The following is a 23,566-nucleotide window of genomic DNA, read 5'->3' on the forward strand; positions in this document are numbered from 1 at the left end:
CTGCCCCCACTTTAGCATTCCTGCCGAGTAAATCTGTGCATTGCCACACGCTGATGCATGCATTGGTCTGCGATGAATGGATTGTAGATGTCAAGGGCGCTTTCAATGGGCGCTGACGAACGTCAACAGTTTTTCTTTTTCCGTCTGTTTCACCTTATACGTCGAGGTACGACGCCTGTAGCATCGCTTTATCAATTGTTATCGCTTTACCTCCCCCCTCTTCCCAGCGTAGGGTAGCAAAGCGGATCTTCCCCTCTAGTTAACCTCCCCGCCTTTCCCTTTTCCTCTGCCTCTTTCTCTCTAGCATCGCTGCCGGCGGCAGTCACTCATTTGCGCTAGCGTTGTGGCACGCCTATTCTCTTCCTGGTGCACAACAGCAGTTGCGTGATCCGTTAAGCTAGATCAACCCCAGCGTACTGTCAAAACACCGTGCGAGTAATTCGAGTGCAAACTATGTTGCTGTGCCTTACAATGCTTGCCTTTTCGTGTGAAACTGCCATTTTTTAAAATTTAGAGACAAGGAATGCCCAAAATAGTGAAAAAGAAATCATTGTTTACTCTCCCCATTCGCCTCTCCGACCCGTCGAAGAACAGCCTTTCTAAAGTAAGCATTTTAAAAAAATGCACACTTTGGGATTTTGCTTGAGCATCAGCAATAATCGGCCGATATTTTGAAAGCATTTCCTATTTTATGTTTTTTATACCTTGTGTTCTCTGTACATCCTCATCGTTAACGGCATGCTCATATCAGCGTCGCATAGCGTATTTGACAGGGGCAGCAATGACCGCCGGGTGTAGAGAGAAGGAAAAGAATGTCATTCGTTGGCGTGATGCAAACGCTCCGCGGGATTTGTATAGCGGGGTAATCTACTAATCTAGACTGGTAAAATTCCGGCCGCCTCTCCAACGCGCTAATATATATACGCAGGCTCACCGCCCACCAATGCTTACCCCTTCCTCTGCACGCTGAGCAACAAATTTGGCAGCCAGAGTAAGGTGCCGCCCGACGGCCTATGCGACTTACTCTTCTACGACTCCCTCTACCGAGATGGCCGGAACCAACTGGGTAGTCCCTACGACGAAGGCTTTGAGCGATTCCTGGCTCTCCCCCGAATGATGCACACCACCGGCATCGGCGTGTCCCTCGAGTGAGTGTTCATTACGCATGAAACTCCATTACGCATGAAAAATGTCGCAGAATACCAGACGGGACATGAGAAGTTCGACTATAAGCGCCGATGCGCTTGACCAGCTGAGTACCGTATATACTCGTCTAAGGGCCTCACTTTTTTTTTCTAGAATCTTGGCTGGGTGAGGCCCTGACACGAATCAGGCCGATGACGGGCCGCTTAAAGGTTCGTACTGTTTTCGCAACTGTAGCGGAGGGTAAGATTGGCGCAAATCACGTAACAGCAGTAAACTACAGTAAACTGCAGTAAACTACCTCAGACGCCGGCCCATCGTCTCTGACAAGCGCTGACCCAAACAGGGCTCCCTTCTCTATGCACGAAATGCCACCGATCTGACTGGAAACAGCTGAGACGACGCACCACACAATAAAATAGTGGCGTGGGCTGAGCAGCGTCGATTGAAAAGCAGTGTCATCTAGTGGCAAAGGACCCAACTTCGCTTTCCTGGGGCACGTTTTCATCTTTCTTTAAATATTGCCTTCCAGAGTGGGGAAGCGAACCTTGCACGAGAATGTTCGGTAAGCTTCCATATGCAGCAACACTGCTATGCTCTAACAAACTACGTGCAAGCGCAGATTAGCGTGCAGGCTCCCTACGACACTCACAGACAGCCACAGCGCCTCGTGGGGGCGCTGCGGCGCCAGTTGGAGGCGCCACCTACAGCAGAAAATTTACAACGGCTGGGTGTAAAGCGCGCGGTCCTCCTCCATCTCGCTGCACTATCAAAAAAATTTTCAGTCCGCTACCTGGTGTACATGTCGAACGACATGTACACCATCAACTCATCACTAACTTCGTTTTCTTCATTATTGCTAAACTTAAAGGAAAGCTTTAGTTCAGAGCGATCTCCTATTTCTCTTTTCAATAACATGTAACAAGCAGCAATGTTTCTTAGACTATTGCTATAGCGATATTGTGACGAGGTTTATTGTAGTCGTCGAGCGATAGCCAGAAACACCGCAGAAGCAACGATAGCTCAGCTATACGGGCGAACTCGTTGTACAACGCGTGACAGTGACGACGCTTTCTAGCCTGCCGATTTACTTCTGGCTCCGAGACACGCGATGGAGCTGGAATCGTCTAGAGCCGTTCTTCTTTCTTACAGCTGCTGCAAACACCACAAAAACAAGTTTCCTCAAGCTGGCCTGTAAAGCGTGCACCACCGCATACTATCATTCGCTGAGGCAGAGCCTTCTTTACTAGATGTGCCCAGGTCTATTAGGGTCGTCGAGTGATAGCCGGAAACACAGCGGAAGCAACGATAACTCAACTGGAAGGGCAAACTGGCCGCACGACATGCAATGGCGACGGCGCTTTGTAGCATGCCGATCTTCTGGATTCGAGACACGCGATGACAATGGAACTGTCTAGTACCGTTCCTGCTTCCAGCTGCTGCAAACACCTCCACAAAGTTTCCTCGAGCTGACCTCTGTAAAGCGTGCACCACCGCATAATAACATTTGCTAAGGCAGAGCCATCTTTACTAGACGTACCGAGGTTTATTAGGGTCGTCGAGTGATAGCCGGAAACAGAGTGGCAGCACCGATAGCTCAGCTGGACGGGCGAACTGGCAGCGTGACATGCGATGGCGACGGCTCTTTGTAGCATGCCGATCTTCTTCTGGCTCCGAGACACGCGAAGACGATGGAACTGTCTAGTACCGTTCTTCTTCCTTACAGCTGCTGCAAGCGCCTCCCCAAAAAGGTTCTTCGAGCGAACTTCTGTAAAGCGTGCACCACCGCATACTAACATTTGCTGAGGCAGAGCCATTTTTGCTAGACGTACCGAGCTTTATTAGGGTCGTCGAGTGATAGCCGGAAACAAAGCGGCAGCACCGATAGCTCAGCTGGACGGGCTAACTGACCGCGTGACAACGATGGCGACGGCATTTGTAGCATGCCGATCTTCTTCTGGCTCCGAGACACGCGATGACAATGGAACTGTCTAGTACCGTTCCTCATTACAGCTGCTGCAAACACCTCCGCAAAGTTTCCTCGAGCTGACCTCTGTAAAGCGTGCACCACCGCATACTTACATTTGCTGAGGCAGAGCCATCTTTGCTAGACGTACCGAGGTTTATTAGGGTCGTCGAGTGATAGCCGGAAACAAAGCGGCAGCACCGATAGCACAGCTGGACGGGCTAACTGGCCGCGTGACAACGATGGCGACGGCATTTGTAGCATGCCGATCTTCTTCTGGCTCCGAGACACGCGATGACAATGGAACTGTCTAGTACCGTTCCTCCTTACAGCTGCTGCAAACACCTCCGCAAAGTTTCCTCGAGCTGACCTCTGTAAAGCGTGCACCACCGCATACTAACATTTGTTGAGGCAGAACCGTCTTTCCTAGAGGCACGGAGGCTTATTAGGGTCGTCGAGTGATAGCCGGAAACACAGCGGCAACACCGATAGCTCAGCTGGACGGGCGAATTGGCCGCGTGACATGCAATGGCGACGGCGCTTTGTAGGATGCCGATCTTCTTCTGTATTCGAGACACGCGATGACAATGGAACTGTCTAGTACCGTTCCTCCTTCCAGCTGCTGCAAACACCGCCGCAAGGTTTCCTTGAGCTGACCTCTGTAAAGCGTGCAGCACCGCATAATAACATTTGCTGAGGCAGAGCCCTCTTTGCAAGACGTACCGAGCTCTGTTAGGGTCGTCGAGTGATAGCCGGAAACACAATGGCAACACCGATAGCTCAGCTGGACGGCCGAACTGGCCGCGTGACATGCGATGGCGACGGCTCTTTGTAGCTTGCCGATCTTCTTCTTGCTCCGAGACACGCGATGACAATGGAACTGTCTTGTATCGTTCCTCCTTCCAGCTGCTGCAAACACCTCCGCAAGGTTTCCTCGAGCTGACCTCTGTAAAGCGTGCAGCACCGCATAATAACATTTGCTGAGGCAGAGCCCTCTTTGCTAGACGTACCGAGGTTTATTAGGGTCGTCGTGTGATAGCCGGAAACACAGCGGCAGCACCGATAGTTCAGCTGGACGGGCGAAACGGCCGCGTGACATGCGATGGCGACGGCTCTTTGTAGCTTGCCGATCTTCTTCTTGCTCCGAGACACGCGATGACAATGGAACTGTCTAGTATCGTTCCTCCTTCCAGCTGCTGCAAACACCTCCGCAAGGTTTCCTCGAGCTGACCTCTGTAAAGCGTGCAGCACCGCATAATAACATTTGCTGAGGCAGAGCCCTCTTTGCTAGACGTACCGAGGTTTATTAGGGTCGTCGTGTGATAGCCGGAAACACAGCGGCAGCACCGATAGTTCAGCTGGACGGGCGAAATGGCCGCGTGACATGCGATGGCGACGGCTCTTTGTAGCTTGCCGATCTTCTTCTTGCTCCGAGACACGCGATGACAATGGAACTGTGTAGTATCGTTCCTCCTTCCAGCTGCTGCAAACACCTCCGCAAGGTTTCCTCGAGCTGACCTCTGTAAAGCGTGCACCGCCGCATACTGACGTTTACTGAGGCCGAGCCATCTTTGCTAGACGTACCGAGGTTTATTAGGGTCGTCGTGTGATAGCTGGAAACACAGCGGCAGCGCCGATAGCTCAGCTGGACGGCCGAACTGGCCGCGTGACATGCGATGGCGACGGCTCTTTGTAGCTTGCCAATCTTCTTCTTGCTCCGAGACACGCGATGACAATGGAACTGTCTAGTATCGTTCCTCCTTCCAGCTGCTGCAAACACCTCCGCAAGGTTTCCTCGAGCTTACCTCTGTAAAGCGTGCACCGTCGCATATGAACATTTGCTGAGGCCGAGCCATCTTTGCTAGATGTACCGAGGTTTATTAGGGTCGTCGTGTGATAGCCGGAAACACAGCGGCAGCACCGATAGCTCAGCTGGACCACCGAACTGGCCGCGTGACATGCGATGGCGACGGCTCTTTGTAGCTTGCCGATCTTCTTCTTGCTCCGAGACACGCGATGACACTGGAACTGTCTAGTATCGTTCCTCCTTCCAGCTGCTGCAAACACCTCCGCAAGGTTTCCTCGAGCTGACCTCTGTAAAGCGTGCACCGCCGCATATGAACATTTGCTGAGGCCGAGCCATCTTTGCTAGACGTACCGAGGTTTATTAGGGCCGAGGTTTATTAGGGTCGTCGTGTGATAGCCGGAAACACTGCGGCAGCACCGATAGCTCAGCTGGACGGCCGAACTGGCCGCGTGACATGCGATGGCGATGGCTCTTTGTAGCTTGCCGATCTTCTTCTGGCTCCGAGACACGCGATGGTGATGGAACTGTCTAGCACCGTTCTTCTTCCTTACAATACGAATGACATTTGTTCACTTGGGAGGAGCTTAAATTCTAGTGACTCTAGTAACAGACTTTTGATCTAAGGCCTGGAATGTTTTTAACAAATTCCTAGAAACTAGTAAGTTACAAAACGGTTGTTGCACCAAGTTTACAAATTCGTAACTATGCACCAAAAACATTTACCGCGGTTTTGTGAACTGCATTGATTAGAACATCTAAAGAGGACAAAAGAGTTGCTATACAAGTTTCGAACTTACGTAATATTGCTACAGTGTTCACGAGGGTTTAGCAAAAGTGATGATCGGTATGGTGGCATAATCCAGAACGGTGAATGATACATGTATTTTGTCTGCTTTAAATGCATTCTAAGGTGTAGTTTAGAGAATAGTGATATCGCGTCCTATTGGGGACTTACAGTGTATACAACTTGACACGCGAGCGTTTGTTTTTAGTTTTGCAATTTTCAACAACAAAAAAACATTTAAAGCCTAAATTAAAAGTGTGCAGTTGTTGATGAGTGAAACGATTTGTTTCTTCTAGTGTGTTTAGACAGGAGCCCCCGATCTAAAGCTTAAAGAGACCGACACCCAAATTATGCCGTGCCCGTTTTTTTTTTTTAGCGCAACGTAAACATACCTGTTACAGTGCCCAATCCTACTTTTCTAACGCAGTGAACGCTTTCGAGCAATTCTTTACCGAGATAATTTTTATCTGTGGTCCCTTTCGTGTTTATAAAGTCGTTGGTTGGAAACATACCACAAACAGTGATAGGTGTGCACGATAGCGGTTGTGCGCCGGCGTTGGTGGGAAGTGGTGGGATATCGTAGTAGTGCGTTTTACGCAGTCCTGGCACCCATTTGCGGCGCAAGAAGTCTATGGCACTTTCTATCTCACAAGAAGACCCAAAGCCGCCTATTTGCGTGGACTTACTTTCTTTTGGCTCGCGACATGCATAGAGTAAAGCGCAAGTGCTTGTGTAAAAGAATAAATACCCTGCACTTAATAACAATGGACGCACAGTAATCTTATTTCCTTCATCTCTGGCGCCAATGCTTCACCTGCAGTTCGTGCCCCGTGCATCTTTCTTCACGACTTTCTATGCCAATTTACCATTTCTACTTATATCGCAAACAGCATGCTCGATCCTATCACTGTAAACCACGGTCTTTTCATTCCCATGAGCACCTCACGAAACTTTCTGTGCGGTAGTCGGTTCCTTTACGACTTCACTTTCTCCTTCTTTCTTTTCTCATGCCACAGAGAATCTTTGACAGAGTGCAGTCTAAAATGGTGCACAATCGCACCAGTTACATTGTCATCGGCGTAAGGTCCAGCAGCTGTCCTGGCCCTGTGTGTAAGTTCGACAAGAACGTCCAACGAATCATGTGAGTAGCTGCTCTCAAGTCCCCTGCGGCCTGAGTCAGACATGAAATATATCACTGCCTCTCGACGTTAGAAAACGCTCGAGCACTATGGCGTCGCGAAAATATCCTTCTTTGTTTAAATGAATCTCGTACCGACGGAAAGGGGTCATAGAAACATGCATCTCAGAAGGTCTCAATTTACAAGCATATAACGATAACAGACAATGAATCCGGAGGAAGAATGGTATAACTTAATGGCTACCTTTAATTTAAGTACAGAAATTGGAAGAAAGAAAAAAGGGATACGAAAGTGTACGAAAACGACTTGCCGCAGTTGGGAACCGAACCCATAACCTCCGAATTACGCATGCGTTTCTCAGCATCGTAGGTCTCGGGACACGAGATTCATTCTGAAGTTTGGTTAACGTATATTAACGCCACAGATGCCACTTAGTGGAACACACGAGATTCACGGCGTGCGTACGCATAGCCGCCGTCAAGCGTCGTTCAAAGGGTTTTACTTTGCCTCGGTTTGGGTTAGTTTCCCATACGCTGCCATATATTTAATGGCGTCACACTTAGCTTCCCCGTCGCTGTACGCCTGTTACGAACACTGTTTGTGATGACAGCACGCGCACCTCGTGACCTTCTCGTACGTATGCACAGAAAGCAATTGGCAGTTAAACGCAATTACTTACGGCTAGACCACCTATGCCGACGCGTTAATGCATGGCAATAACTTGAGAAGAGTGTGTCACGCAGGAACATCTTCAAGCCATCACTCTACGTCGACGTGTCGCACGTACTGTTCAATGACTGGCAGGCAAGACCCTGCTACATTCTGCCGCAGACGATACTAGAGTTCCCGGGCACAGTCAACAGGAGCTACACAATAGAGCAACTGTCACTCGTAAGTGCTCGTCTGTTAAGTTTGCCTCAGTCAACGATACTGCAGTGGTACCATGGTTCTGTGGTTCTCTAGGGTTAAGTATGTCCTGGTGTCTTTTTTCCTTCGTGTTTATCTATGGCGCTGTTCCTCGATGTCATGAAATGTCGTGATGTCGTGTTTCCCCTTGGCGCCGTCGTCTCTAACGGATACCAATTAGGCGAGACAATACTGACGCTTTTGAACGTCGAGTTGTTATTTTCCTTCGTGTTTTTCTATCTGTCTCCGTGTCTTCGTGTCTTGTCTTCGTGTTTGTCGTGTTTGTTCCTCGATGTCATGAAATGTCGTCATGTCGTGTTTCCCTTTGGCGCCATCGTCTCTGGCGGATACCTATTAGGCGAGACAATACTGACGCTTTTGAATGTTGAGTTGTTATCATTAAAAAGCGATAGGCCTATCACGTACTTTGATGGAACGGTGGTAGTGCAAATTAAAGATGAAAGGAATGCCGTTTGGCCAGCCAAGCGTTGTGGAATAGCGCGTAACTGGTGGTCCATCAAATAACCAAAATGTTTGCTAAATCTGTAAGACAACTACATGCAGGCGAAGGCGGCGGAAGTTTAGATGTAACTGTAAATAAATCAGGGAATCAGCAGGCATGTAGGTTTCCTTGATGCTGAATAGCGCTTAAGTGAAGATGTCGACAGCAAGGCCTTTGCCCAATCAGGGGTCTTGTAATATGTTATTGAAGATGACTGCAATGGTCGTTCCATCTCTCTAAAAAAGAAAAAAAACACGCGCTGTCTACCTCAATCGTAAGCCGGGCTGCTAAGGGAGCAAGGACGTATTCGCTGTGAGGGTCCATGGCGGACGCTAGGATTCCTCACAAACGTATAGGTCATCCTCATAACCCCGCTCTTTGGAGAGCAGCCATGCGCATGAATGTTTCCTAGAACAAAGCTTCTAGCACGTGGGATGACGGGCTATAAAATTCAATAAAAAATGCCCTCGTCTTCATGTGTACACGTTCTGAGTGGTATTTACACGCATGAATTCGTGGTTGATTTCCTTCATCACCTGACGTAACGCTCTGTACACTTTCCGGAATCTAGATGGACGTGATGTACCACCTGGAATTGTCAGTCAAAAACAACATAGCGACATCTTCAACTGTGAGTTTATGCCACAGGACTAGCCAGGTGTATGCCCCACTAAAGTATCCGCTAGCGTATGTCTTTCACTGCCTGGTGTGGCGTAGTGTTGCTGATATTGGGTTCGTGAGGCACGGTACACTATCCACAAGGGGGATAATTGTTGTCTTTGTTGCTGTTGTTCGTCAGGGTCGTCGCCGTCAACAAGTTGAGTCAACGGTTACGATCGACATTGTCATCTATAACGTCTAAAATGTGAGAGCGACAGAAAAAAAATTTAGTGGACGCTTAAGCTTTGCCTTTAAGAGTGGAACGTGATATCATTCAAAGATCCCTGGCTGCCTCTCGCCGTACCGGACAACTGCAGCTTATGTAACCGTAATGTTTGCTGGGAAGCCTTGGCGGCGAACGCCATGCAGAAAACCAAGCTGTCTGTTAGAAACGCGGCCACATACGTGGGCCGATCCTGGGCATTGTGCCCAGCTGCGCCAAGAACATTACGTCATTTTCAGGTTTCTGTTATTGTTTCGCGCTCTGAAAATCTCAGTCTGAGAAAATTTAACATAAAAGCCATGCGCTGTCGGTGTTTTGTTTCATGCTCGACGTTTATTTGTGGGCTATCATACTCAAAATTCCGATAAATAACTTTGTCAAGAATGAACGGCAAGGTATGAGAAACTTTAGTTACAGAGTGGTGCGGCAATATAACCCGCATATACCGCATGTCACATAGCAAGGCGTGGCATATACATATACCTAACTACATAGGGCAATTTTCCCTCGTGGGATGCCGACACCCACAGGCGACACCGGACGCCGAAACCGGACGCTGTCACCGGATGCCGACGCCGGATTTTATGCGGCATGGGGCCCTTAACCATATCGCGTTAAAATGAAAATACAAAAAGAAAGTAAGCAAGCGTGATACACGTTAGCAGGGCAATGAATCGGTTTCAATAGTGTAGTCGCCACAGCCATGACCCAGTTGTAGTAGAGCACCCGCCTCGACTGCCAGAGGTCATGTATTCGATTGGAACTGCCGCCGGGCACCCACGGGTTCGTATGGGCGCAAGCGTGCTCCAGCCTGGCGTTCGGCTTCCTTCAGGGATCATGCGCCTAAGATAGGAAGGAGCCTGCGCCCCGATTTCCCGTGGAAACTGTCGTGAGCCCCCCAAAAATTGATCCGCCATCTAGACCCCGCAAAAGTGAATGGCCAGCGAGGCTGTTAGAAAACCACTCAAATGCCGTCTGCGGGGATATGAATTGTTTTATTGTTCTGCCTAGTCTTGGCCCGACACCGTTGTTTAGCATTACAATTTTGCACTCTTCGACGCGCATCGTATTCACGCTGCTCTTCTGGAGTCTTAACATTGAGTGGTCTTTCCATAGCTGTTTTGCAATAACTGAATTAGTTGCTAGGCAGTTCTCCCTTTCATATATGAAGTTTGGTGACGTCGCTCACTGGTTCGTATGCTGCTATTGCGCCTTTCTCATCGGAGCAGCTTATGCAACCGTAACCTTTACCGACAAACACACGCGGGGAGAAGGAACGGGCCTCGCCTTCTTTGCAAGCGCCTTATCATCCATCATGCGATTTTGACGCTTGGTTTGTGCTTTTCAATATTGAAATCAATACTGAGCTTTGTGTTGTATGCCTGATTCGAAAGGAGATACGCACTTCTTTTTCCTTATTTTTTCGCTGACAGAAACGAAAAATTCCGACAAGCTAGAGGCTAACAGCTCGCCTGTAAAACAATATCCGAGGACACGGAAGCACATTTTACGAGCTGTGAATACCAAAGCATGGTGATGATGATCTATTGGCGTCCCCTTTTAAACGTGGCAGGGACAAATAGACACCTAGCCTGCTTGACCTAATCAAGTATGCTATACGTGTTTTTTACCTAGCATGTTTGCATACATCTTAATCTTCCTTTCTTTTCCTTCAAAATCTACCTTGTACCGCCAGCTTTGACTGTAAGAGATTCGGTCGTATCAATGCCTCCCCTGCTTTCTTTACCACTGAATGTATCTTGCTTGTCTCAACTGCTGAGCGATTGACGCTTCCGTCCACTTTAAACTCAAGCGCTTCTGGAAGGTGTGCGTTACTTACGGTTCTCATTGTATTAAGATGGGCTAAGTGGTCCCCGGATCTTTGCTGCAGCATACACGTGCCTGATCTAGTTCCGAATATTTGCTTCGGCATGTTTTTATCCCTAGGCGACCGGCTCGAGTCTCAAATATCAAGGCTCTGCCCTTTGTGTTATCGTACAGATTTTCGCTTCTAATTTCTTTTTTCTCATTTTTGTACATCTCAATGGTCCTTTTTGTTTCCATTCTTTGCAGCCAATTAACTGTCTCTGTTTCTGTCATTTCCTTTTTGATGACTCCACATTGTCTATATATAGTTTAAATTACCCTGTACTTGGCTGCCAACTTTTTTGACCTCTTCCTCCATTCTGTGTCCACTCTTTTCAATTGAAAAGAGTGAAAATAAATGCGCAGCTAAAGTCCGCAAGTATCTGTACTTGAGACGAGACAAGAAGACACCATAAGCGCATCGCTTGTGGTGTCTTGAGACGAGACAAGAAGACACCACAAGCGCTGCGCTTATGGTGTCTTCTTGTCTCGTCTCAAGTACAGATACTTGCGGACTTTAGCTGCGCATTTATTTTCATCCATCTTTCTGAGTCTTTCTTCAGAAATAATTTTTCTCTGTGCTTCTCTGGCTTAAACATTGGCCCAACCGATGTCATCCCTTCACTGCCTCATTGGTGGTTTTACCATGGGCTACCAAAGCCAACCGTCCTACCAACCTTTGATTAAGTTCCAACCCCACAAGATATCCTATTTCAAGCATAGTATGGCATTTTCGAACGTTAGCGCTAATATCAATACTCCCTTCCAGATTCCACGCACCACCTCATATTTATTTTGGCCCCAAGGTGTTCTGCGTTTCATTATAGCAGCATTCCGCATCCCCTTTATTTTCAGATTCTCTTGGTGGGTGCGTGAGTAAGTCTTTCTTTTATGTATACACCGAGGTATTTATATTGCTTGACTATGGGTATGGCTTGCTGATGAATCGACGCCACGTAATTATCGTCTATTCATTAAACATCATAATTACCGATTTCTTAGCGATAATCTGTGGCCTAGTTTTGTAGCCGCGTTTCCGCAGATGTTTGCAATTGTCTGTAAATCACTTTTATTGTCCGCTAGTAGCACTATGTCGGCCGCGTACGTCAGTCCAGAGAGCTTCCGTTGCACCATTTGTCCATTACGCTGTAGGAAAAATCAAAACCTTATTCGCTGTTTCCCATTCGTCTTTCTATGCCCTTAACATAAAGCGCGAACAACAATGGAGACAGAGAACATCCTTGCTTCAGTACTTGGTGAATTCCCACCACTTCATTACCTTTTCAACCATCCCGTACAAATTGTACTCGGTTGTCTCTATATATCTCCCTCAGCAGCTCCACGAAATCGTCCTTCATGCTTTCGTGCTTAAGAATATCTCATAACAATATCCTGTCTGCGTTGTCGTAGGTTCCCCTAATATCGAGAAATGCTATCGATAAAGGTATATTCTGAGCTACTGAAATCTGCATTGAGTTAGTACAAACATATTATCCTCTAAGCGCCTGCCTGGCTTGAACCCATTGTGCAGCTCCCCCAACGCATCATTTTTCTCCACCCACTTCGACAATTCAGCTTTTATGCGAAGCATACTAGCCGCACAACCACGCTCTTCCTTGCTGCGCCGCGCGCGGCCGTGTAGCTACCATATGATGTCATAACAGCTGCAAAAGCGGAGGCTCAACTCGTGCGCTCGCCTGCATGAGTTGTTTCTTCGTCTAGCCGAACCAAATATAGCCAAGCAACAGCAGTTCACCAGGCTAAACAGTGGTTCAACAACTAAAATAAAGGCTAGTGTGCTTCGCATCCTGGGCTTAACCTTAGATAAGCCACAGCCATTTTTTATTGCTTGCATTACCATTCTGTATATCACCGACGTCACTGTAACAGGCCTGTACGAGCTCGTCTTATCCTTATCACCTTTGCCATTAATGTTCAATTGAATGCCTCTGAGCGGTTCTTCGATTTAGGAACTCCTCGCGGGCAAGCGAGCGCGTTGAGACGCTTGACGCGTTTTTATTTGGCCTTAGCGCTGCCAGAACGCAGGCGACATCTTGCGCGGCCGAGGAACGCTCGGATAACGCGGGCTTGCGAAAGCTAGAGTGACGTGGCGTCACGCCGATGCCCTCTCCCCTCACGCTACACGTGGCACGTTAACCCGGTAGCAGCTGTACCCTTTCACCCTCTCTCTTCTCCGTCGAGGCCCGAGCCAGCAAGCGCGAGCCACCGTCACAAGGCGTGCTTGTGACGTGGCGTCGCATCCATTGGGAAGTTGGGTGCCGTTTCGTTGTTACAGACGCCGCCGGCTTTTCCGCTCAATGGGCCTTTTGACGCTTTCGCATCAAAATTTAGCCGCCACATTGCAGAGAAAGTATTTCCCTGAGATAAGCGCAAGAAAACAGGTTGCAAAGGACTGCACTGCAGCAACAGTTTGAACGCATGCGAAGTTTTCCTGCGTGGATAACACGCGTTCCGACAGCCTGTTGGGAACGTGGCGAATTTACAGTCTTACGTAACATTTATTTCACACGCGTAAGCTCAATACGCTCTTGAGGTAGGTGTATTGAGTGATATTAATAGAGAAATCACGTGATTCAATTTACTGAGCGATATTAACAGAGAAATCACGTGATTCAAATTTGTGATAAGGACTCCCGTCCTATGAGGTACTATTAATAACCTGAGAGGTTTGTTGCAACCATGATTACCACTGTGGTTGAGAAATAAGCTACAGTTCGGTTTAAATTACCAGCCATAAGGACATTGAGACCAGCGTAGAGGATCAAGCAAGACGAAGTTTCTCAAGAAGTGGATACGAAATGATCAGCCGGGGTCGAATAAGGGATCTGTTTAGCTCCAAAGACAACCGTCATTCGAAACTGTTGATCAGTGTAGAGCACAGCATTCTTCGAAACCCACAGCTCCAATCAAATTATGCTCTTTGCTTTTACTCTGTGGCATAGGGCTCTTACGTTCCAGGTTAGAGTGACAGAGGCGGTGCTGCAGAAGATAAACACATACAAATCGTTTATAAAATACGTTTTATAGACATTTTTGTTGGTATTAGTTGTGTAAGAGGCGACGCGGTGTGCCCTTGCTGAGAATTTATTCGGTGAAGTTGACACCCACAAGCAAGGTAACGGCCGTGTAGTAGAAATGCTAAGGTTTGTCAGGAAAATAAAATTGCGCGCCCTGTTATAACGCCATTATACTTTACGTCAATGTCTGACACCCTCTCCCGTCCACTCCCCCCCCCCCCTCCGAAAAAAATATTCTGCCTTTTCTTTTTTTGAATCTGAGGAGTGGCGCGTTTTGTTTGCGAAGACTAAAGTATTCTTCCTTTTTTTAGCTGGTTGTGTTTCAATCGTCGGACTAGACTAGGGTGATTGGAGCAAGCTTCAAACGCGCCGCAGAAGTGTCGCCTCTCATCTCGCTTTGACGCCTGTGCTAACACCCTTTTAGTTCGGGGTACCCAGAGCAGAATAAATGGGGCGCTTATGCGCCGAACATTATATTCTTTGCATGTCGACTAGAACGCTCGGTGAGTAGCAGTTGTGCTCACCATAGGCTTACCATATTACTGAATTATTTTCGGAAATAAACACCGAGATTGAGTCCATCGACGTCCTAGTTGAAAGCTGGCGCCTGAACCATACACGTCTCGAATGCGTCAAACACAGAGACAACGTCTGCAGTCTGAACAGCGCACTTGTTGTTGGACCTAAATTATGGTACTTACCCACCACCGAGAAATCGGGAACGCCAAATGAAGATAACTGAATATAAATTGTCAAGTTACCATAACATAGTATTAAGTTTTGCTTGCCAAAACCACGATCTGATTATGAGGCACGCCGTATATAGTGAGGGGCTCCGGAATAATTTGGACCACCTGGGGTTACCTGGAGTGCTAACGTGCTCCTCAATCTAAGTACACGGGTGTTTTTCGCATTTCGCCCCCATCGAAATGTAGCCGCCGTGGCCGGGACTTAAAGAAAAAAAATTTGGAAGACATCAGATCACTTACTGTTAAAATATTTATAAATAAAGCGGCAAATTGAATTGGCAAATTGAAGAGGTGCGGAAAGTAACTTTTTTTTACATTAGCAGTCGCTCCTAGCGCCATCGTCCTTTCCGCGTATTCCACGTGTCACTCGCAGCTCGTGGAGCGTTTAGCGCTGACATTCTTTTTGTTCTTCTCCTCCGCCACGCGCTCACGCCGATCGAAGGCTTCGTGAAGATAATCGAGCCTTCATTTCTGCCTCGACCAACAACACCTCTCGTCGAAGCGAACGCAGCCGAAGAGGGGTCCTCTCAACATGACCGGAAAAGGCGACACTCCACAGGCGACCGCGGCCGACGCATTCACGAGGCTCCACAGATACCTAGAGCCGGTGCGCTGCCGGCCCACGCTGGGCGAGAACGACCTCATCGAGCCCAGCCCACGCCAGGCGGAGCTGGCAAGTCGCGTCTGCGTCCAAGACTGCGTCGTGGCGCTCGGCGCTCCGGAAACGCGAAGTCAGCTCTGCGTCACGTTCCTGCTGTCCCTGAAGCCGTCTCGGGCCGCCATCGTCGGCGAGAAGATTTGCGAGGACGGAGACTTTCTCGACTACCTGCGACTCTTCCTGCCTCTCCAAGTCCGCGTGGTGTCTTCCGCGACGGCCTGGTCCCGGGAGGGCTTCCGAGACGCGTATCTCATCCTGGAACCGGACGTCCTCTGGACTCTGCTGAAGGACGGCGCCCTCCGGGCATCCGACGTCGACGCCCTGGTTCTCAGAGACTTCGAGCGCTACCTCGACGCGGGCCACGCCTACCGCAAGGTCCTGTCTCGTTTCCAGCAGCCCACGGAAGTCGCTTCGACGCGGCTTCTAGCGCTCGCTGACGGTCTGTGCGCCGGGAACCTCGAAGGTCTCGAATCGGACCTGCGGTGCCTGAGGACGCCACTGGGGCTGACCTGTCGCCTCGGCACTCCCGCCGCGCCCTACGCCAGGGAGGTCGCGGTAGAACTGTGTCCCCTCGAGGTTGACTGGCGATCGGGCGACGACGACTGGAAATGGGCCATGGACGCCGTCTCCTACTCGGAGTGCCCCGAAGTCCGGAACGTCGGCAGGACCCTGGACGAGTGGGGCATCTCCGTGGCGTACGGCGAGGCCCTGAAGACTTTCGCGGCCGCGCCAAGCAGCGAGTTGCGGGAATTTCTGCTGCTGAGCCGGACGGCGCTGACGCCCCTGAAGGGCTGCGCCGTCCTCAACTACGTCCAGGGCAGAACGCTAGCCCTGACGAACACGGCGACCTCGATGTGCGCCCTGGATAAGTGGCTGCGCGAAGAGGGCTCCGTGACGGTCATCGAGGACCCCGACGAGGTCGCCTTGGCATGGGTGGTGGTTCTGGTGGCGACGACGGCCGACATGCCGACGCTGAGGCGCTACTGCTGGGACGCCGTCGTCCTGTGCGACTTGCCCTTCGGCGTCTCGTGCGACGCGCTCTTCGCGAACGCGGACCGCAAGGTGGCACTCGCCACGGAACGCGAGTGGAAGCGCTGGACGGAGCTGCTCGACCTACACGACGAGCTGGATAAGCTACTGCTTCGCGTGAACGAGTGATCCATGCTCCAATAGGAAAATATATTTAACGTTCGCAGTTTTTGAACCGTGCTGATGTTTTGACTTCTCTGTTATTCCTACAGTCGCTGGCACTTGTCACGTTCAGTGCCGAAGTCATATCAACGAGGTTGCAGCATGCTATTATTTTTCTGTCCGTCCTGTAGCACAGTCTATTGGTGCTAATCTTCTTACAAACAACACTCATAGAATTGTTCCTCTTAGTGTGCAAGTAAAAAGAGAGTCCATATAGGTACCAAGGACGCTGTGAGGGCTCTGTTTTATGCGAAGCATATTACGAGAGCTCAACCCAGCTCCTCAGGCGCGGCGGTGTCGCCTTGAAACCACGTGACACCGTGACGTCACGACAGAGGAGAAGTGGCTTTGGCTCAACTCTTGCAAGACGGGCTGGGTGGGAATCGAACCAGGGTCTCCGGAGTGTGGGACGGAGACGCTACCACTGAGCCACGAGTACGATGCTTCAAAGCGGTACAAAAGCGCCTCTAGTGAATGCGGTGTTGCCTTAGAAACGAGCTGTTTCTAAGGCGTGCGTCTCTTGCTCAGGCGCACATTTCGTTGCCGCGCCGAACGCTGCTTTGCTCGACGCTCACCGCGTCCAATGTGTGGCGCGTAGTCGCTGCCCTGTAGCCCATTGTCTTACACCCCTTGGCGGGTCGACGGGAACGCTGTTGCGTTCTACTCTTGAAGGCGAAGCAGTAATGCATGAGTTGTTTCTTCGTCTAGCCGAACCAAATATAGCCAAGCAACAGCAGTTCACCAGGCTAAACAGTGGTTCAACAACTAAAATAAAGGCTAGTATGCTTCGCATCCTGGGCTTAACCGTACCTAAGCCACAGCCATTTTTTTTTTGCATCCGCGATTTACGCCGCCATGTCAGGGGATGAGGTAATTTCCATTGCATCCGTAAGTCTGCTGTGAACCCCGAGATAACCTCACCTGCCATAAAATGGCTGATAGAGTCCATAGGCTGATAGCTATGCAATAAAATCAATTGTGCGTACCTACGCCACCTTTCATTTTTATACCTAATCTGTAGCCAAATACAAGCGGGACGCATTCCCATCAAAAGTTCGTTACACTACAGACGCTCGTCCACTATAACGAAAAACACCGCGTGAGAGCCTGCAAGCGGGAGCGTAATGACGCTAATATCGTGGTGACAGAAGACCTATGGGCCCCGGGTGCCAGACGACCTAGCTACGCCACTGCTGGGCACTCCTTCCTATAATAAACACGAACTGCAAAAATCTGCATGTAGGACACTTGAAATGCTCATGCTTTCCAGAAGAAAAAGAAAGCGTATCATGCCTACGCATGAAGGTTGTTCGACCGGTTTTCCTATCGGCGGTTACTGAGATAATACACAAACACGAACAGTAATTTTTCAGCTGTTAGTACGTTTGTAGAACGTGACATACAGAAAAAGCAGTGAGGGTGGAATGGAAAGCTGGGCAAGTTCCCGAAGTTGCAGAATGAGACTTGGCATAGAAAAACACAAGTCATAGACCAGGTGACAACGAGGAGGAAGATCTATTTGTCAGCTTTCTCTACCGACAAGAGAAAGTGTAGCACAATCGAGGCGCAACGACGTCCGGAGGCTCATGGAGCACACACATGGGCAGGGCTGCGTTCGTGTACATGCGCCTTCTGATGTCCTTGGGTCTGCGCGCTCCCCTGTTGTCTTTAGGCACCCGGGAAAACCTTGCAGGGCTTGTTTTTGAGGTATTCGTGCACCACTGCACGATGCACGAGCGGTACGAGTCGTGAAACGGGTGAAACATCGCGGAGCACAAGCACACAGCTACCGAGGACCACGAAACTGACGAAACTACCCGCGCCGGTCAACGCACAGCAGCGCACGCTTCCCGATAACAGCAGATAACGAAACATGAAACGTCATGCTATAGTGTACTAGAATTCTAGTACATTAGTCTAGTAATTATTCTAGTACAATATACGTCATGCAGTTATGCTGGCGACGGGCCGGTGGGGCCGCACGGCGCGCGCGGGGCGACAGCCGAAGGTGAGGGCGTTACGAGGGAAGGCGAGGGGAGAGGAGTTAGGGGGGCAGGGCTCGGCCACCTGGATCGGCGCGCGTGCGCGCGACGATCTACGAGGCCATGCAAGGGAAACGGGTTTTCGGCTTCGCCCTCCTCATAGATGGCGCCAATTACCTCTGCCACCTAGAGTTACTCAATATGCTACCAAAGGTTGCATATACAGCAACTCTACTGCCACCGAAGCCGGGGAGTTTCCCACCGCGGGCCAGAGTACGTTGGCGATGCGTACTGAAAGTTTGCAAAAGATTCCGTGCGAAGCGAGGCGCAGCCTCGCTTCATTGCCTGGGACGCTCACGCTAGGACATATTTGATTGAAGCGAAGTTCTGAATTGTTTCTCGAAATACCCGTTCGTCAGACACTCGATCCGCTCTGCCGGCCAGATTGTGCAATTTCGGCATACTAATCGAAGCGCGTGAGTACTATACCATTCGCTGCCGCTAACTTGCAGGTTCCGAAAATCGCTGCTGCATTCGGAATGCTCTTACGAACTTGAACAAGTGAAGCTTACAGCGACAGCTCATCAGCGATAGCTGCGTCCGGTCATGTTGAGCACGGAGCACGTCGAACCTAACCACAATTACTCCCAGCAGTACATGAGTGGCGATGGGGAAGCGGCAGGACGTTCTGTATCTCCTCGGCAGCGCTCGACCAGCAGCACGCATTTGCGCCCTCATCCGACGGGAGCCGACCTTGTTCACCGAACGCGCGCTTGAGAGCAGCACGATACCACAGCACAAGCGCCCCATCACATGTTTTTTTTTTCGTATTTCGCGGGCTTTCTTTGCAACCCGAAAAAAAATAGGGACTACGTTAGACGTATCATACAGGAAACAACTCGACCGGTGGTTTCTGAAGGTGCTCTACAAATCTGCGTATCATACTTGGAATCCTCGCCAATAATTAAAAAGGTTGGTAACTAAACCTAATGAATGAGTGAGTTATGGGGAAAACAAAAAGAAAATTGCCTGAGTTACTATAGGCTGTTGTGAATTGTTTGCCTTGCTTCAGTTCGCTTCCGACGCGCCTTTCATTTTTAAATTCTTCTCTCAAGTTACGTCGGACACCCCGTACATTCCTTTAAAAGGCGTCGTACTTGAACCCTTGAATGGCCTTAGACCTTCCACGCATTGAATTTTCAGCACACTCTCTGCCTGAGAAACCATACATTTCGGCGCAAATCTACACACTGCTTCAAGAATCTCATTGGGGCTACTGGCGGCCTGCTTGCTCGATCGCTTTTCACGTCTTCCACAATGTCTGCGGACTCGTAACGTTCGGTGTTATTTTGTATGCGCAGTACGGTGTACTTTCGCTAAGACGAACTCGGTAAACCGAGTTCGTGCGTATAACGAACAACATCTGAACGTTTGTTTCGTTTTCCATAGATTCAGTGAAAAAAAAAAATGTGCTTGAGACGAACCACTCTTCGGCAAACATTCGGAGTGACCGCCACCGATCTCGAAGGCTAGGGTGTCTCGATGCCAGTGGCGTAGCAACAGGGGGGGCCGGGGGGCCGTGGGCCCCGGGTGCAAGGGGCCAGTGAGGGGGGGGGGTGTCATATACGTGGGAAGACACCCCTCTTTCCGCCGGCTACACCCGGGGAGGGGGGTGACAGAAGACCTATGGGCCCCGGGTGCCAGACGACCTAGCTACGCCACTGCTCGATGCACCGCGCACGGGGGGCGCGCGTATCAAGGCACCCTACAGGAGGCCTGCTGCGCAAATCACCAATGGACAGAGGCGAAAACAAGAGGAGGAAACAAAAAGATCGTGATATTTCACTTCGTGAGCGCGGGTTACGCGCAAGCGTGTGGCTGTTACAGCGCATACGAAGCTGTCGGCCCTCGGTGCACCTATACTGTCCACATCGCATATCGTATTCAAGACAGGGCTCTCGCGGCCGCGCCATACACAGCATCCACCGGAGTAGAACGCACTCTTGTAAACAATCGCTTACCAACTAAATTAACAAGCATGGTGTCAGCGCGCACAGGCAAACATGAACACATCACACTTAATGGCAGTGGACGCTCGCTGTCAAAACGAAGGCGTGAGGAATCGCAGCAGCAGCAGCGAGCGCTGTCTATCGCTTCAATGCAAGCTGTGCAGCGAGAGCACAGCGCACGCAAAGCCACGAGCCATCGGCCCACCTACACTGTCCTCAAAGCAGATCGCGCTCAAAGCCCGCGCGCGCGTAGTCGATGTACTACGCTCCTCTCCTTCCCCTCACAGGGCCATGCGCGACCGAAGACGGCGCGCTTCGCCAGACACCCCCCCTCCCCCACCCCCCTTACTACTTTGCGCACGTGACAATGAGCCGTCGTCGTCGGCTCACCGTCGCACGCTTTCACTCGCGCACGCAGCGTAGGGCACGCGAGGACAATGTCATCACGAGACGAAACTGGTAGGTCCGTATCGCAAACGAAACCTGCAGCAGCTGCCTGAGGAGGTCAACCCAGCGCGCCTCCGCCTACTTTCCTCCTCCGCGACGCTTCAACTCGTTTCTCCTTCCCCACTTCGCTCAGCGTCAGTTAGACTTTAACCTAGGTTGCCTTGCTTTGCCACGCGCTCAGCCAGCTCCTTCGTACATTCGCTAGCTCGGAGACCGCAACGATGACCTGTGAGGCGGCAGATGCCTGCTTTAATTCCCTAGTAAACGTTTTGCAGCAGCACGAAGGCACAGAAGGATTTTTAGGGTCATTTGGTGAGATCACATCGTTTGTGGCGGCTCGCCGATTTGCACAGAAGCGCCAAACGCCCATCGCGGACTGGATGAAAGCAAGCAAGAGCACCACTTGAAAACAGTTTTCTGTTAAGTTCAGCTAAATACACGCTTTTTATGTCATTTCCCCCGCTTTATGTCTACATCATTTAACGTTTTGGAGTGAGATATTTGGATGCACCTGGTCATATTGCCCATTATTCTTCTGATAAGACGACCAAATTTTCATAGTCGCTTCGAGTTCGTCTTAAAGGTAGTCTGCTGTACTTTCAATTACTTCTACGTTAGAACAACCCTTCTTTCCAAAGACTGACAACCGTATGTTTGCTGAAATTTGACTGAATACTTATACACGTGATCTATATTCTCTGATTCCGTAGGTGCGTGCTGTCGCCTGCAGCGTCGGAAAAGAGAGCCCGTGCTGCCGACGCTGTCACCAGCTGCACTATGGTCCGATGTATTCCAACCCTCAGATCTGCACCGAATACCCACGAGTGTCCGTCGTGCAACCCTACACATTCCGTGGGAGGTGGCATAGCGGCCGGCCCGCTGTTGCCACATGGCCGCGCACCCTGACCTAGCAAATCAATGGAACGAATCTCGTCAACGGCCCGTACAAGATACTTCCCGAATGTGAATCGATCGACGCATATCCGTGCGATTTGCCGAATTCGTAAGTTCCTCCGGCGGACCCGGAGTGGGTCAGTTCACATTGTCAGGGACCCGGGTTTGGATCCACGGGCTGGTCGGGCCACTGGCGGGCCGCGTACGGTGCTTCTGGTATGCAGACAGGTTTCCGTGTGCCGATGCCATACAGGCATACCCGTGTGACTACCGGTGTTCAAGTAGTTAACGCAGGTCCCCCAAACGGCCCACGCGCTAGCGATGCCAGCGCCGTGTCCATTTTGCTGCGCATATCTCAGAGGCCTCACTACTGAGTGGCTCAACTTACAGCCGTCAGGATTGCTGACAACGCAACAAAGGGAATCTCGGAAGCCATGTACGAAGTATCTAGCCGTACCCAACCGCAACGCACGCGCAGTCTGGTAACAGTGGGCGCACGCACGCAGAGGTGGACACGGACACGACTGACTGCTGTGGGCACGAAAGTGCGAAGATTTGTGGAAACATGCTACCGCGGCGTAGTTTAACAACGACAGAGTGCCCATGTTAGCCAAAGGGAGCTGGGCGAGCTACGCGGTAAACTTGGAACGCGTGCAGGTTGGCCTGTCTCCGTAAAATGAGCGACTCCGGAGCGTCAGTGCGGCCGTCGTCGGAGCAACGGCGGCGGCTACTGTTGTCAACCGCGACGTTTCTGTGGGTGTTGTCAGCGGCTACGGAAGCACTTGGTAAGTCAACTGCGCCTGCTTCTTTAATTACATCTCCCGCAGTGGCCGGATACGCTCCGACGTCACCATGGCTCGGATGCGCCGCGATCCCGTTCTTTCCGCAGCGTGTATGCCGTCAGAGGAGTCAACAACCCACGTAAACAGGGCGCTCCTGGTTGTTTCTGAATTGTTTCCCCTCTGCGTTGCGCTAGACATTTCGCCTTTGTCATGTTCACTTCTTCGGCTTTCATCTCGTTCGCATATAGCTGACGGACAAGCGAGCGTCCGCGTGTTTTCTCGCCCACCCTAAACTACTTGCTTTGTTTATGACGCTCGTGCCTCTTTGGTAACAAGCTCCGAGCTGGAGAGGGACCAGATGTTGTGTAGCACGATTGTGCTGTGTGATTCGGGCACGTAAGTACGAGCGACGCACTGCCATCGCCCCCCCCCCCCCCGCGGTCTTTTTGTGTTTTGTTTCGTAGTCCACGCACGCCGCCGCTTTTATATTAAAAGCGTCTCGAGCTCTTTTCAGGCTGAGCGGTTGTCTCAGCGCAGTGAATGCATGCGGTTCGGAATGCAGCTTGCATTCGAGCTCGCAATGGGTCTCCGTGATACAGCGGCATCGGGCGCACACTTTGTAAGCAGCAGAGAGCATACCTGCACGCGTCTTGCGTGACAGCTGACAAGATGCGCACTAGGAGGCGTCGGGCTGGTTGAGTCAGGAGAAAGGCGCATCGTCCTCCGATACGGTTGTCTGGCTTAGCATATTGCTGATAACGAATTGGAGCGTGCGAGGGAGTCCAGATGAATGCCGCGTCGTCTCCCGCGAGTCTCAGCA

General features: G+C 50.5%; 1 protein-coding gene across 1 annotated transcript; it reads left to right on the forward strand.

Annotated features, from left to right (window-relative positions):
* The first annotated feature begins 804 nt into the window (after positions 1 to 804).
* On the forward strand, positions 805 to 21,981 carry LOC139049306 (uncharacterized). The gene is made up of 6 exons (XM_070524684.1): positions 805 to 862; positions 929 to 1,148; positions 1,300 to 1,355; positions 6,717 to 6,841; positions 7,583 to 7,730; positions 21,781 to 21,981. Exons 3-6 carry the CDS (start codon positions 1,338 to 1,340, stop codon positions 21,979 to 21,981), a joined length of 492 nt encoding a protein of 163 aa, XP_070380785.1. The 5' UTR covers positions 805 to 862; positions 929 to 1,148; positions 1,300 to 1,337.
* The last annotated feature ends 1,585 nt before the right edge of the window (positions 21,982 to 23,566 follow it).

This window comes from Dermacentor albipictus, chromosome 8, assembly GCF_038994185.2.
Source record: "Dermacentor albipictus isolate Rhodes 1998 colony chromosome 8, USDA_Dalb.pri_finalv2, whole genome shotgun sequence".
Lineage (NCBI taxonomy): Eukaryota > Metazoa > Arthropoda > Arachnida > Ixodida > Ixodidae > Dermacentor > Dermacentor albipictus.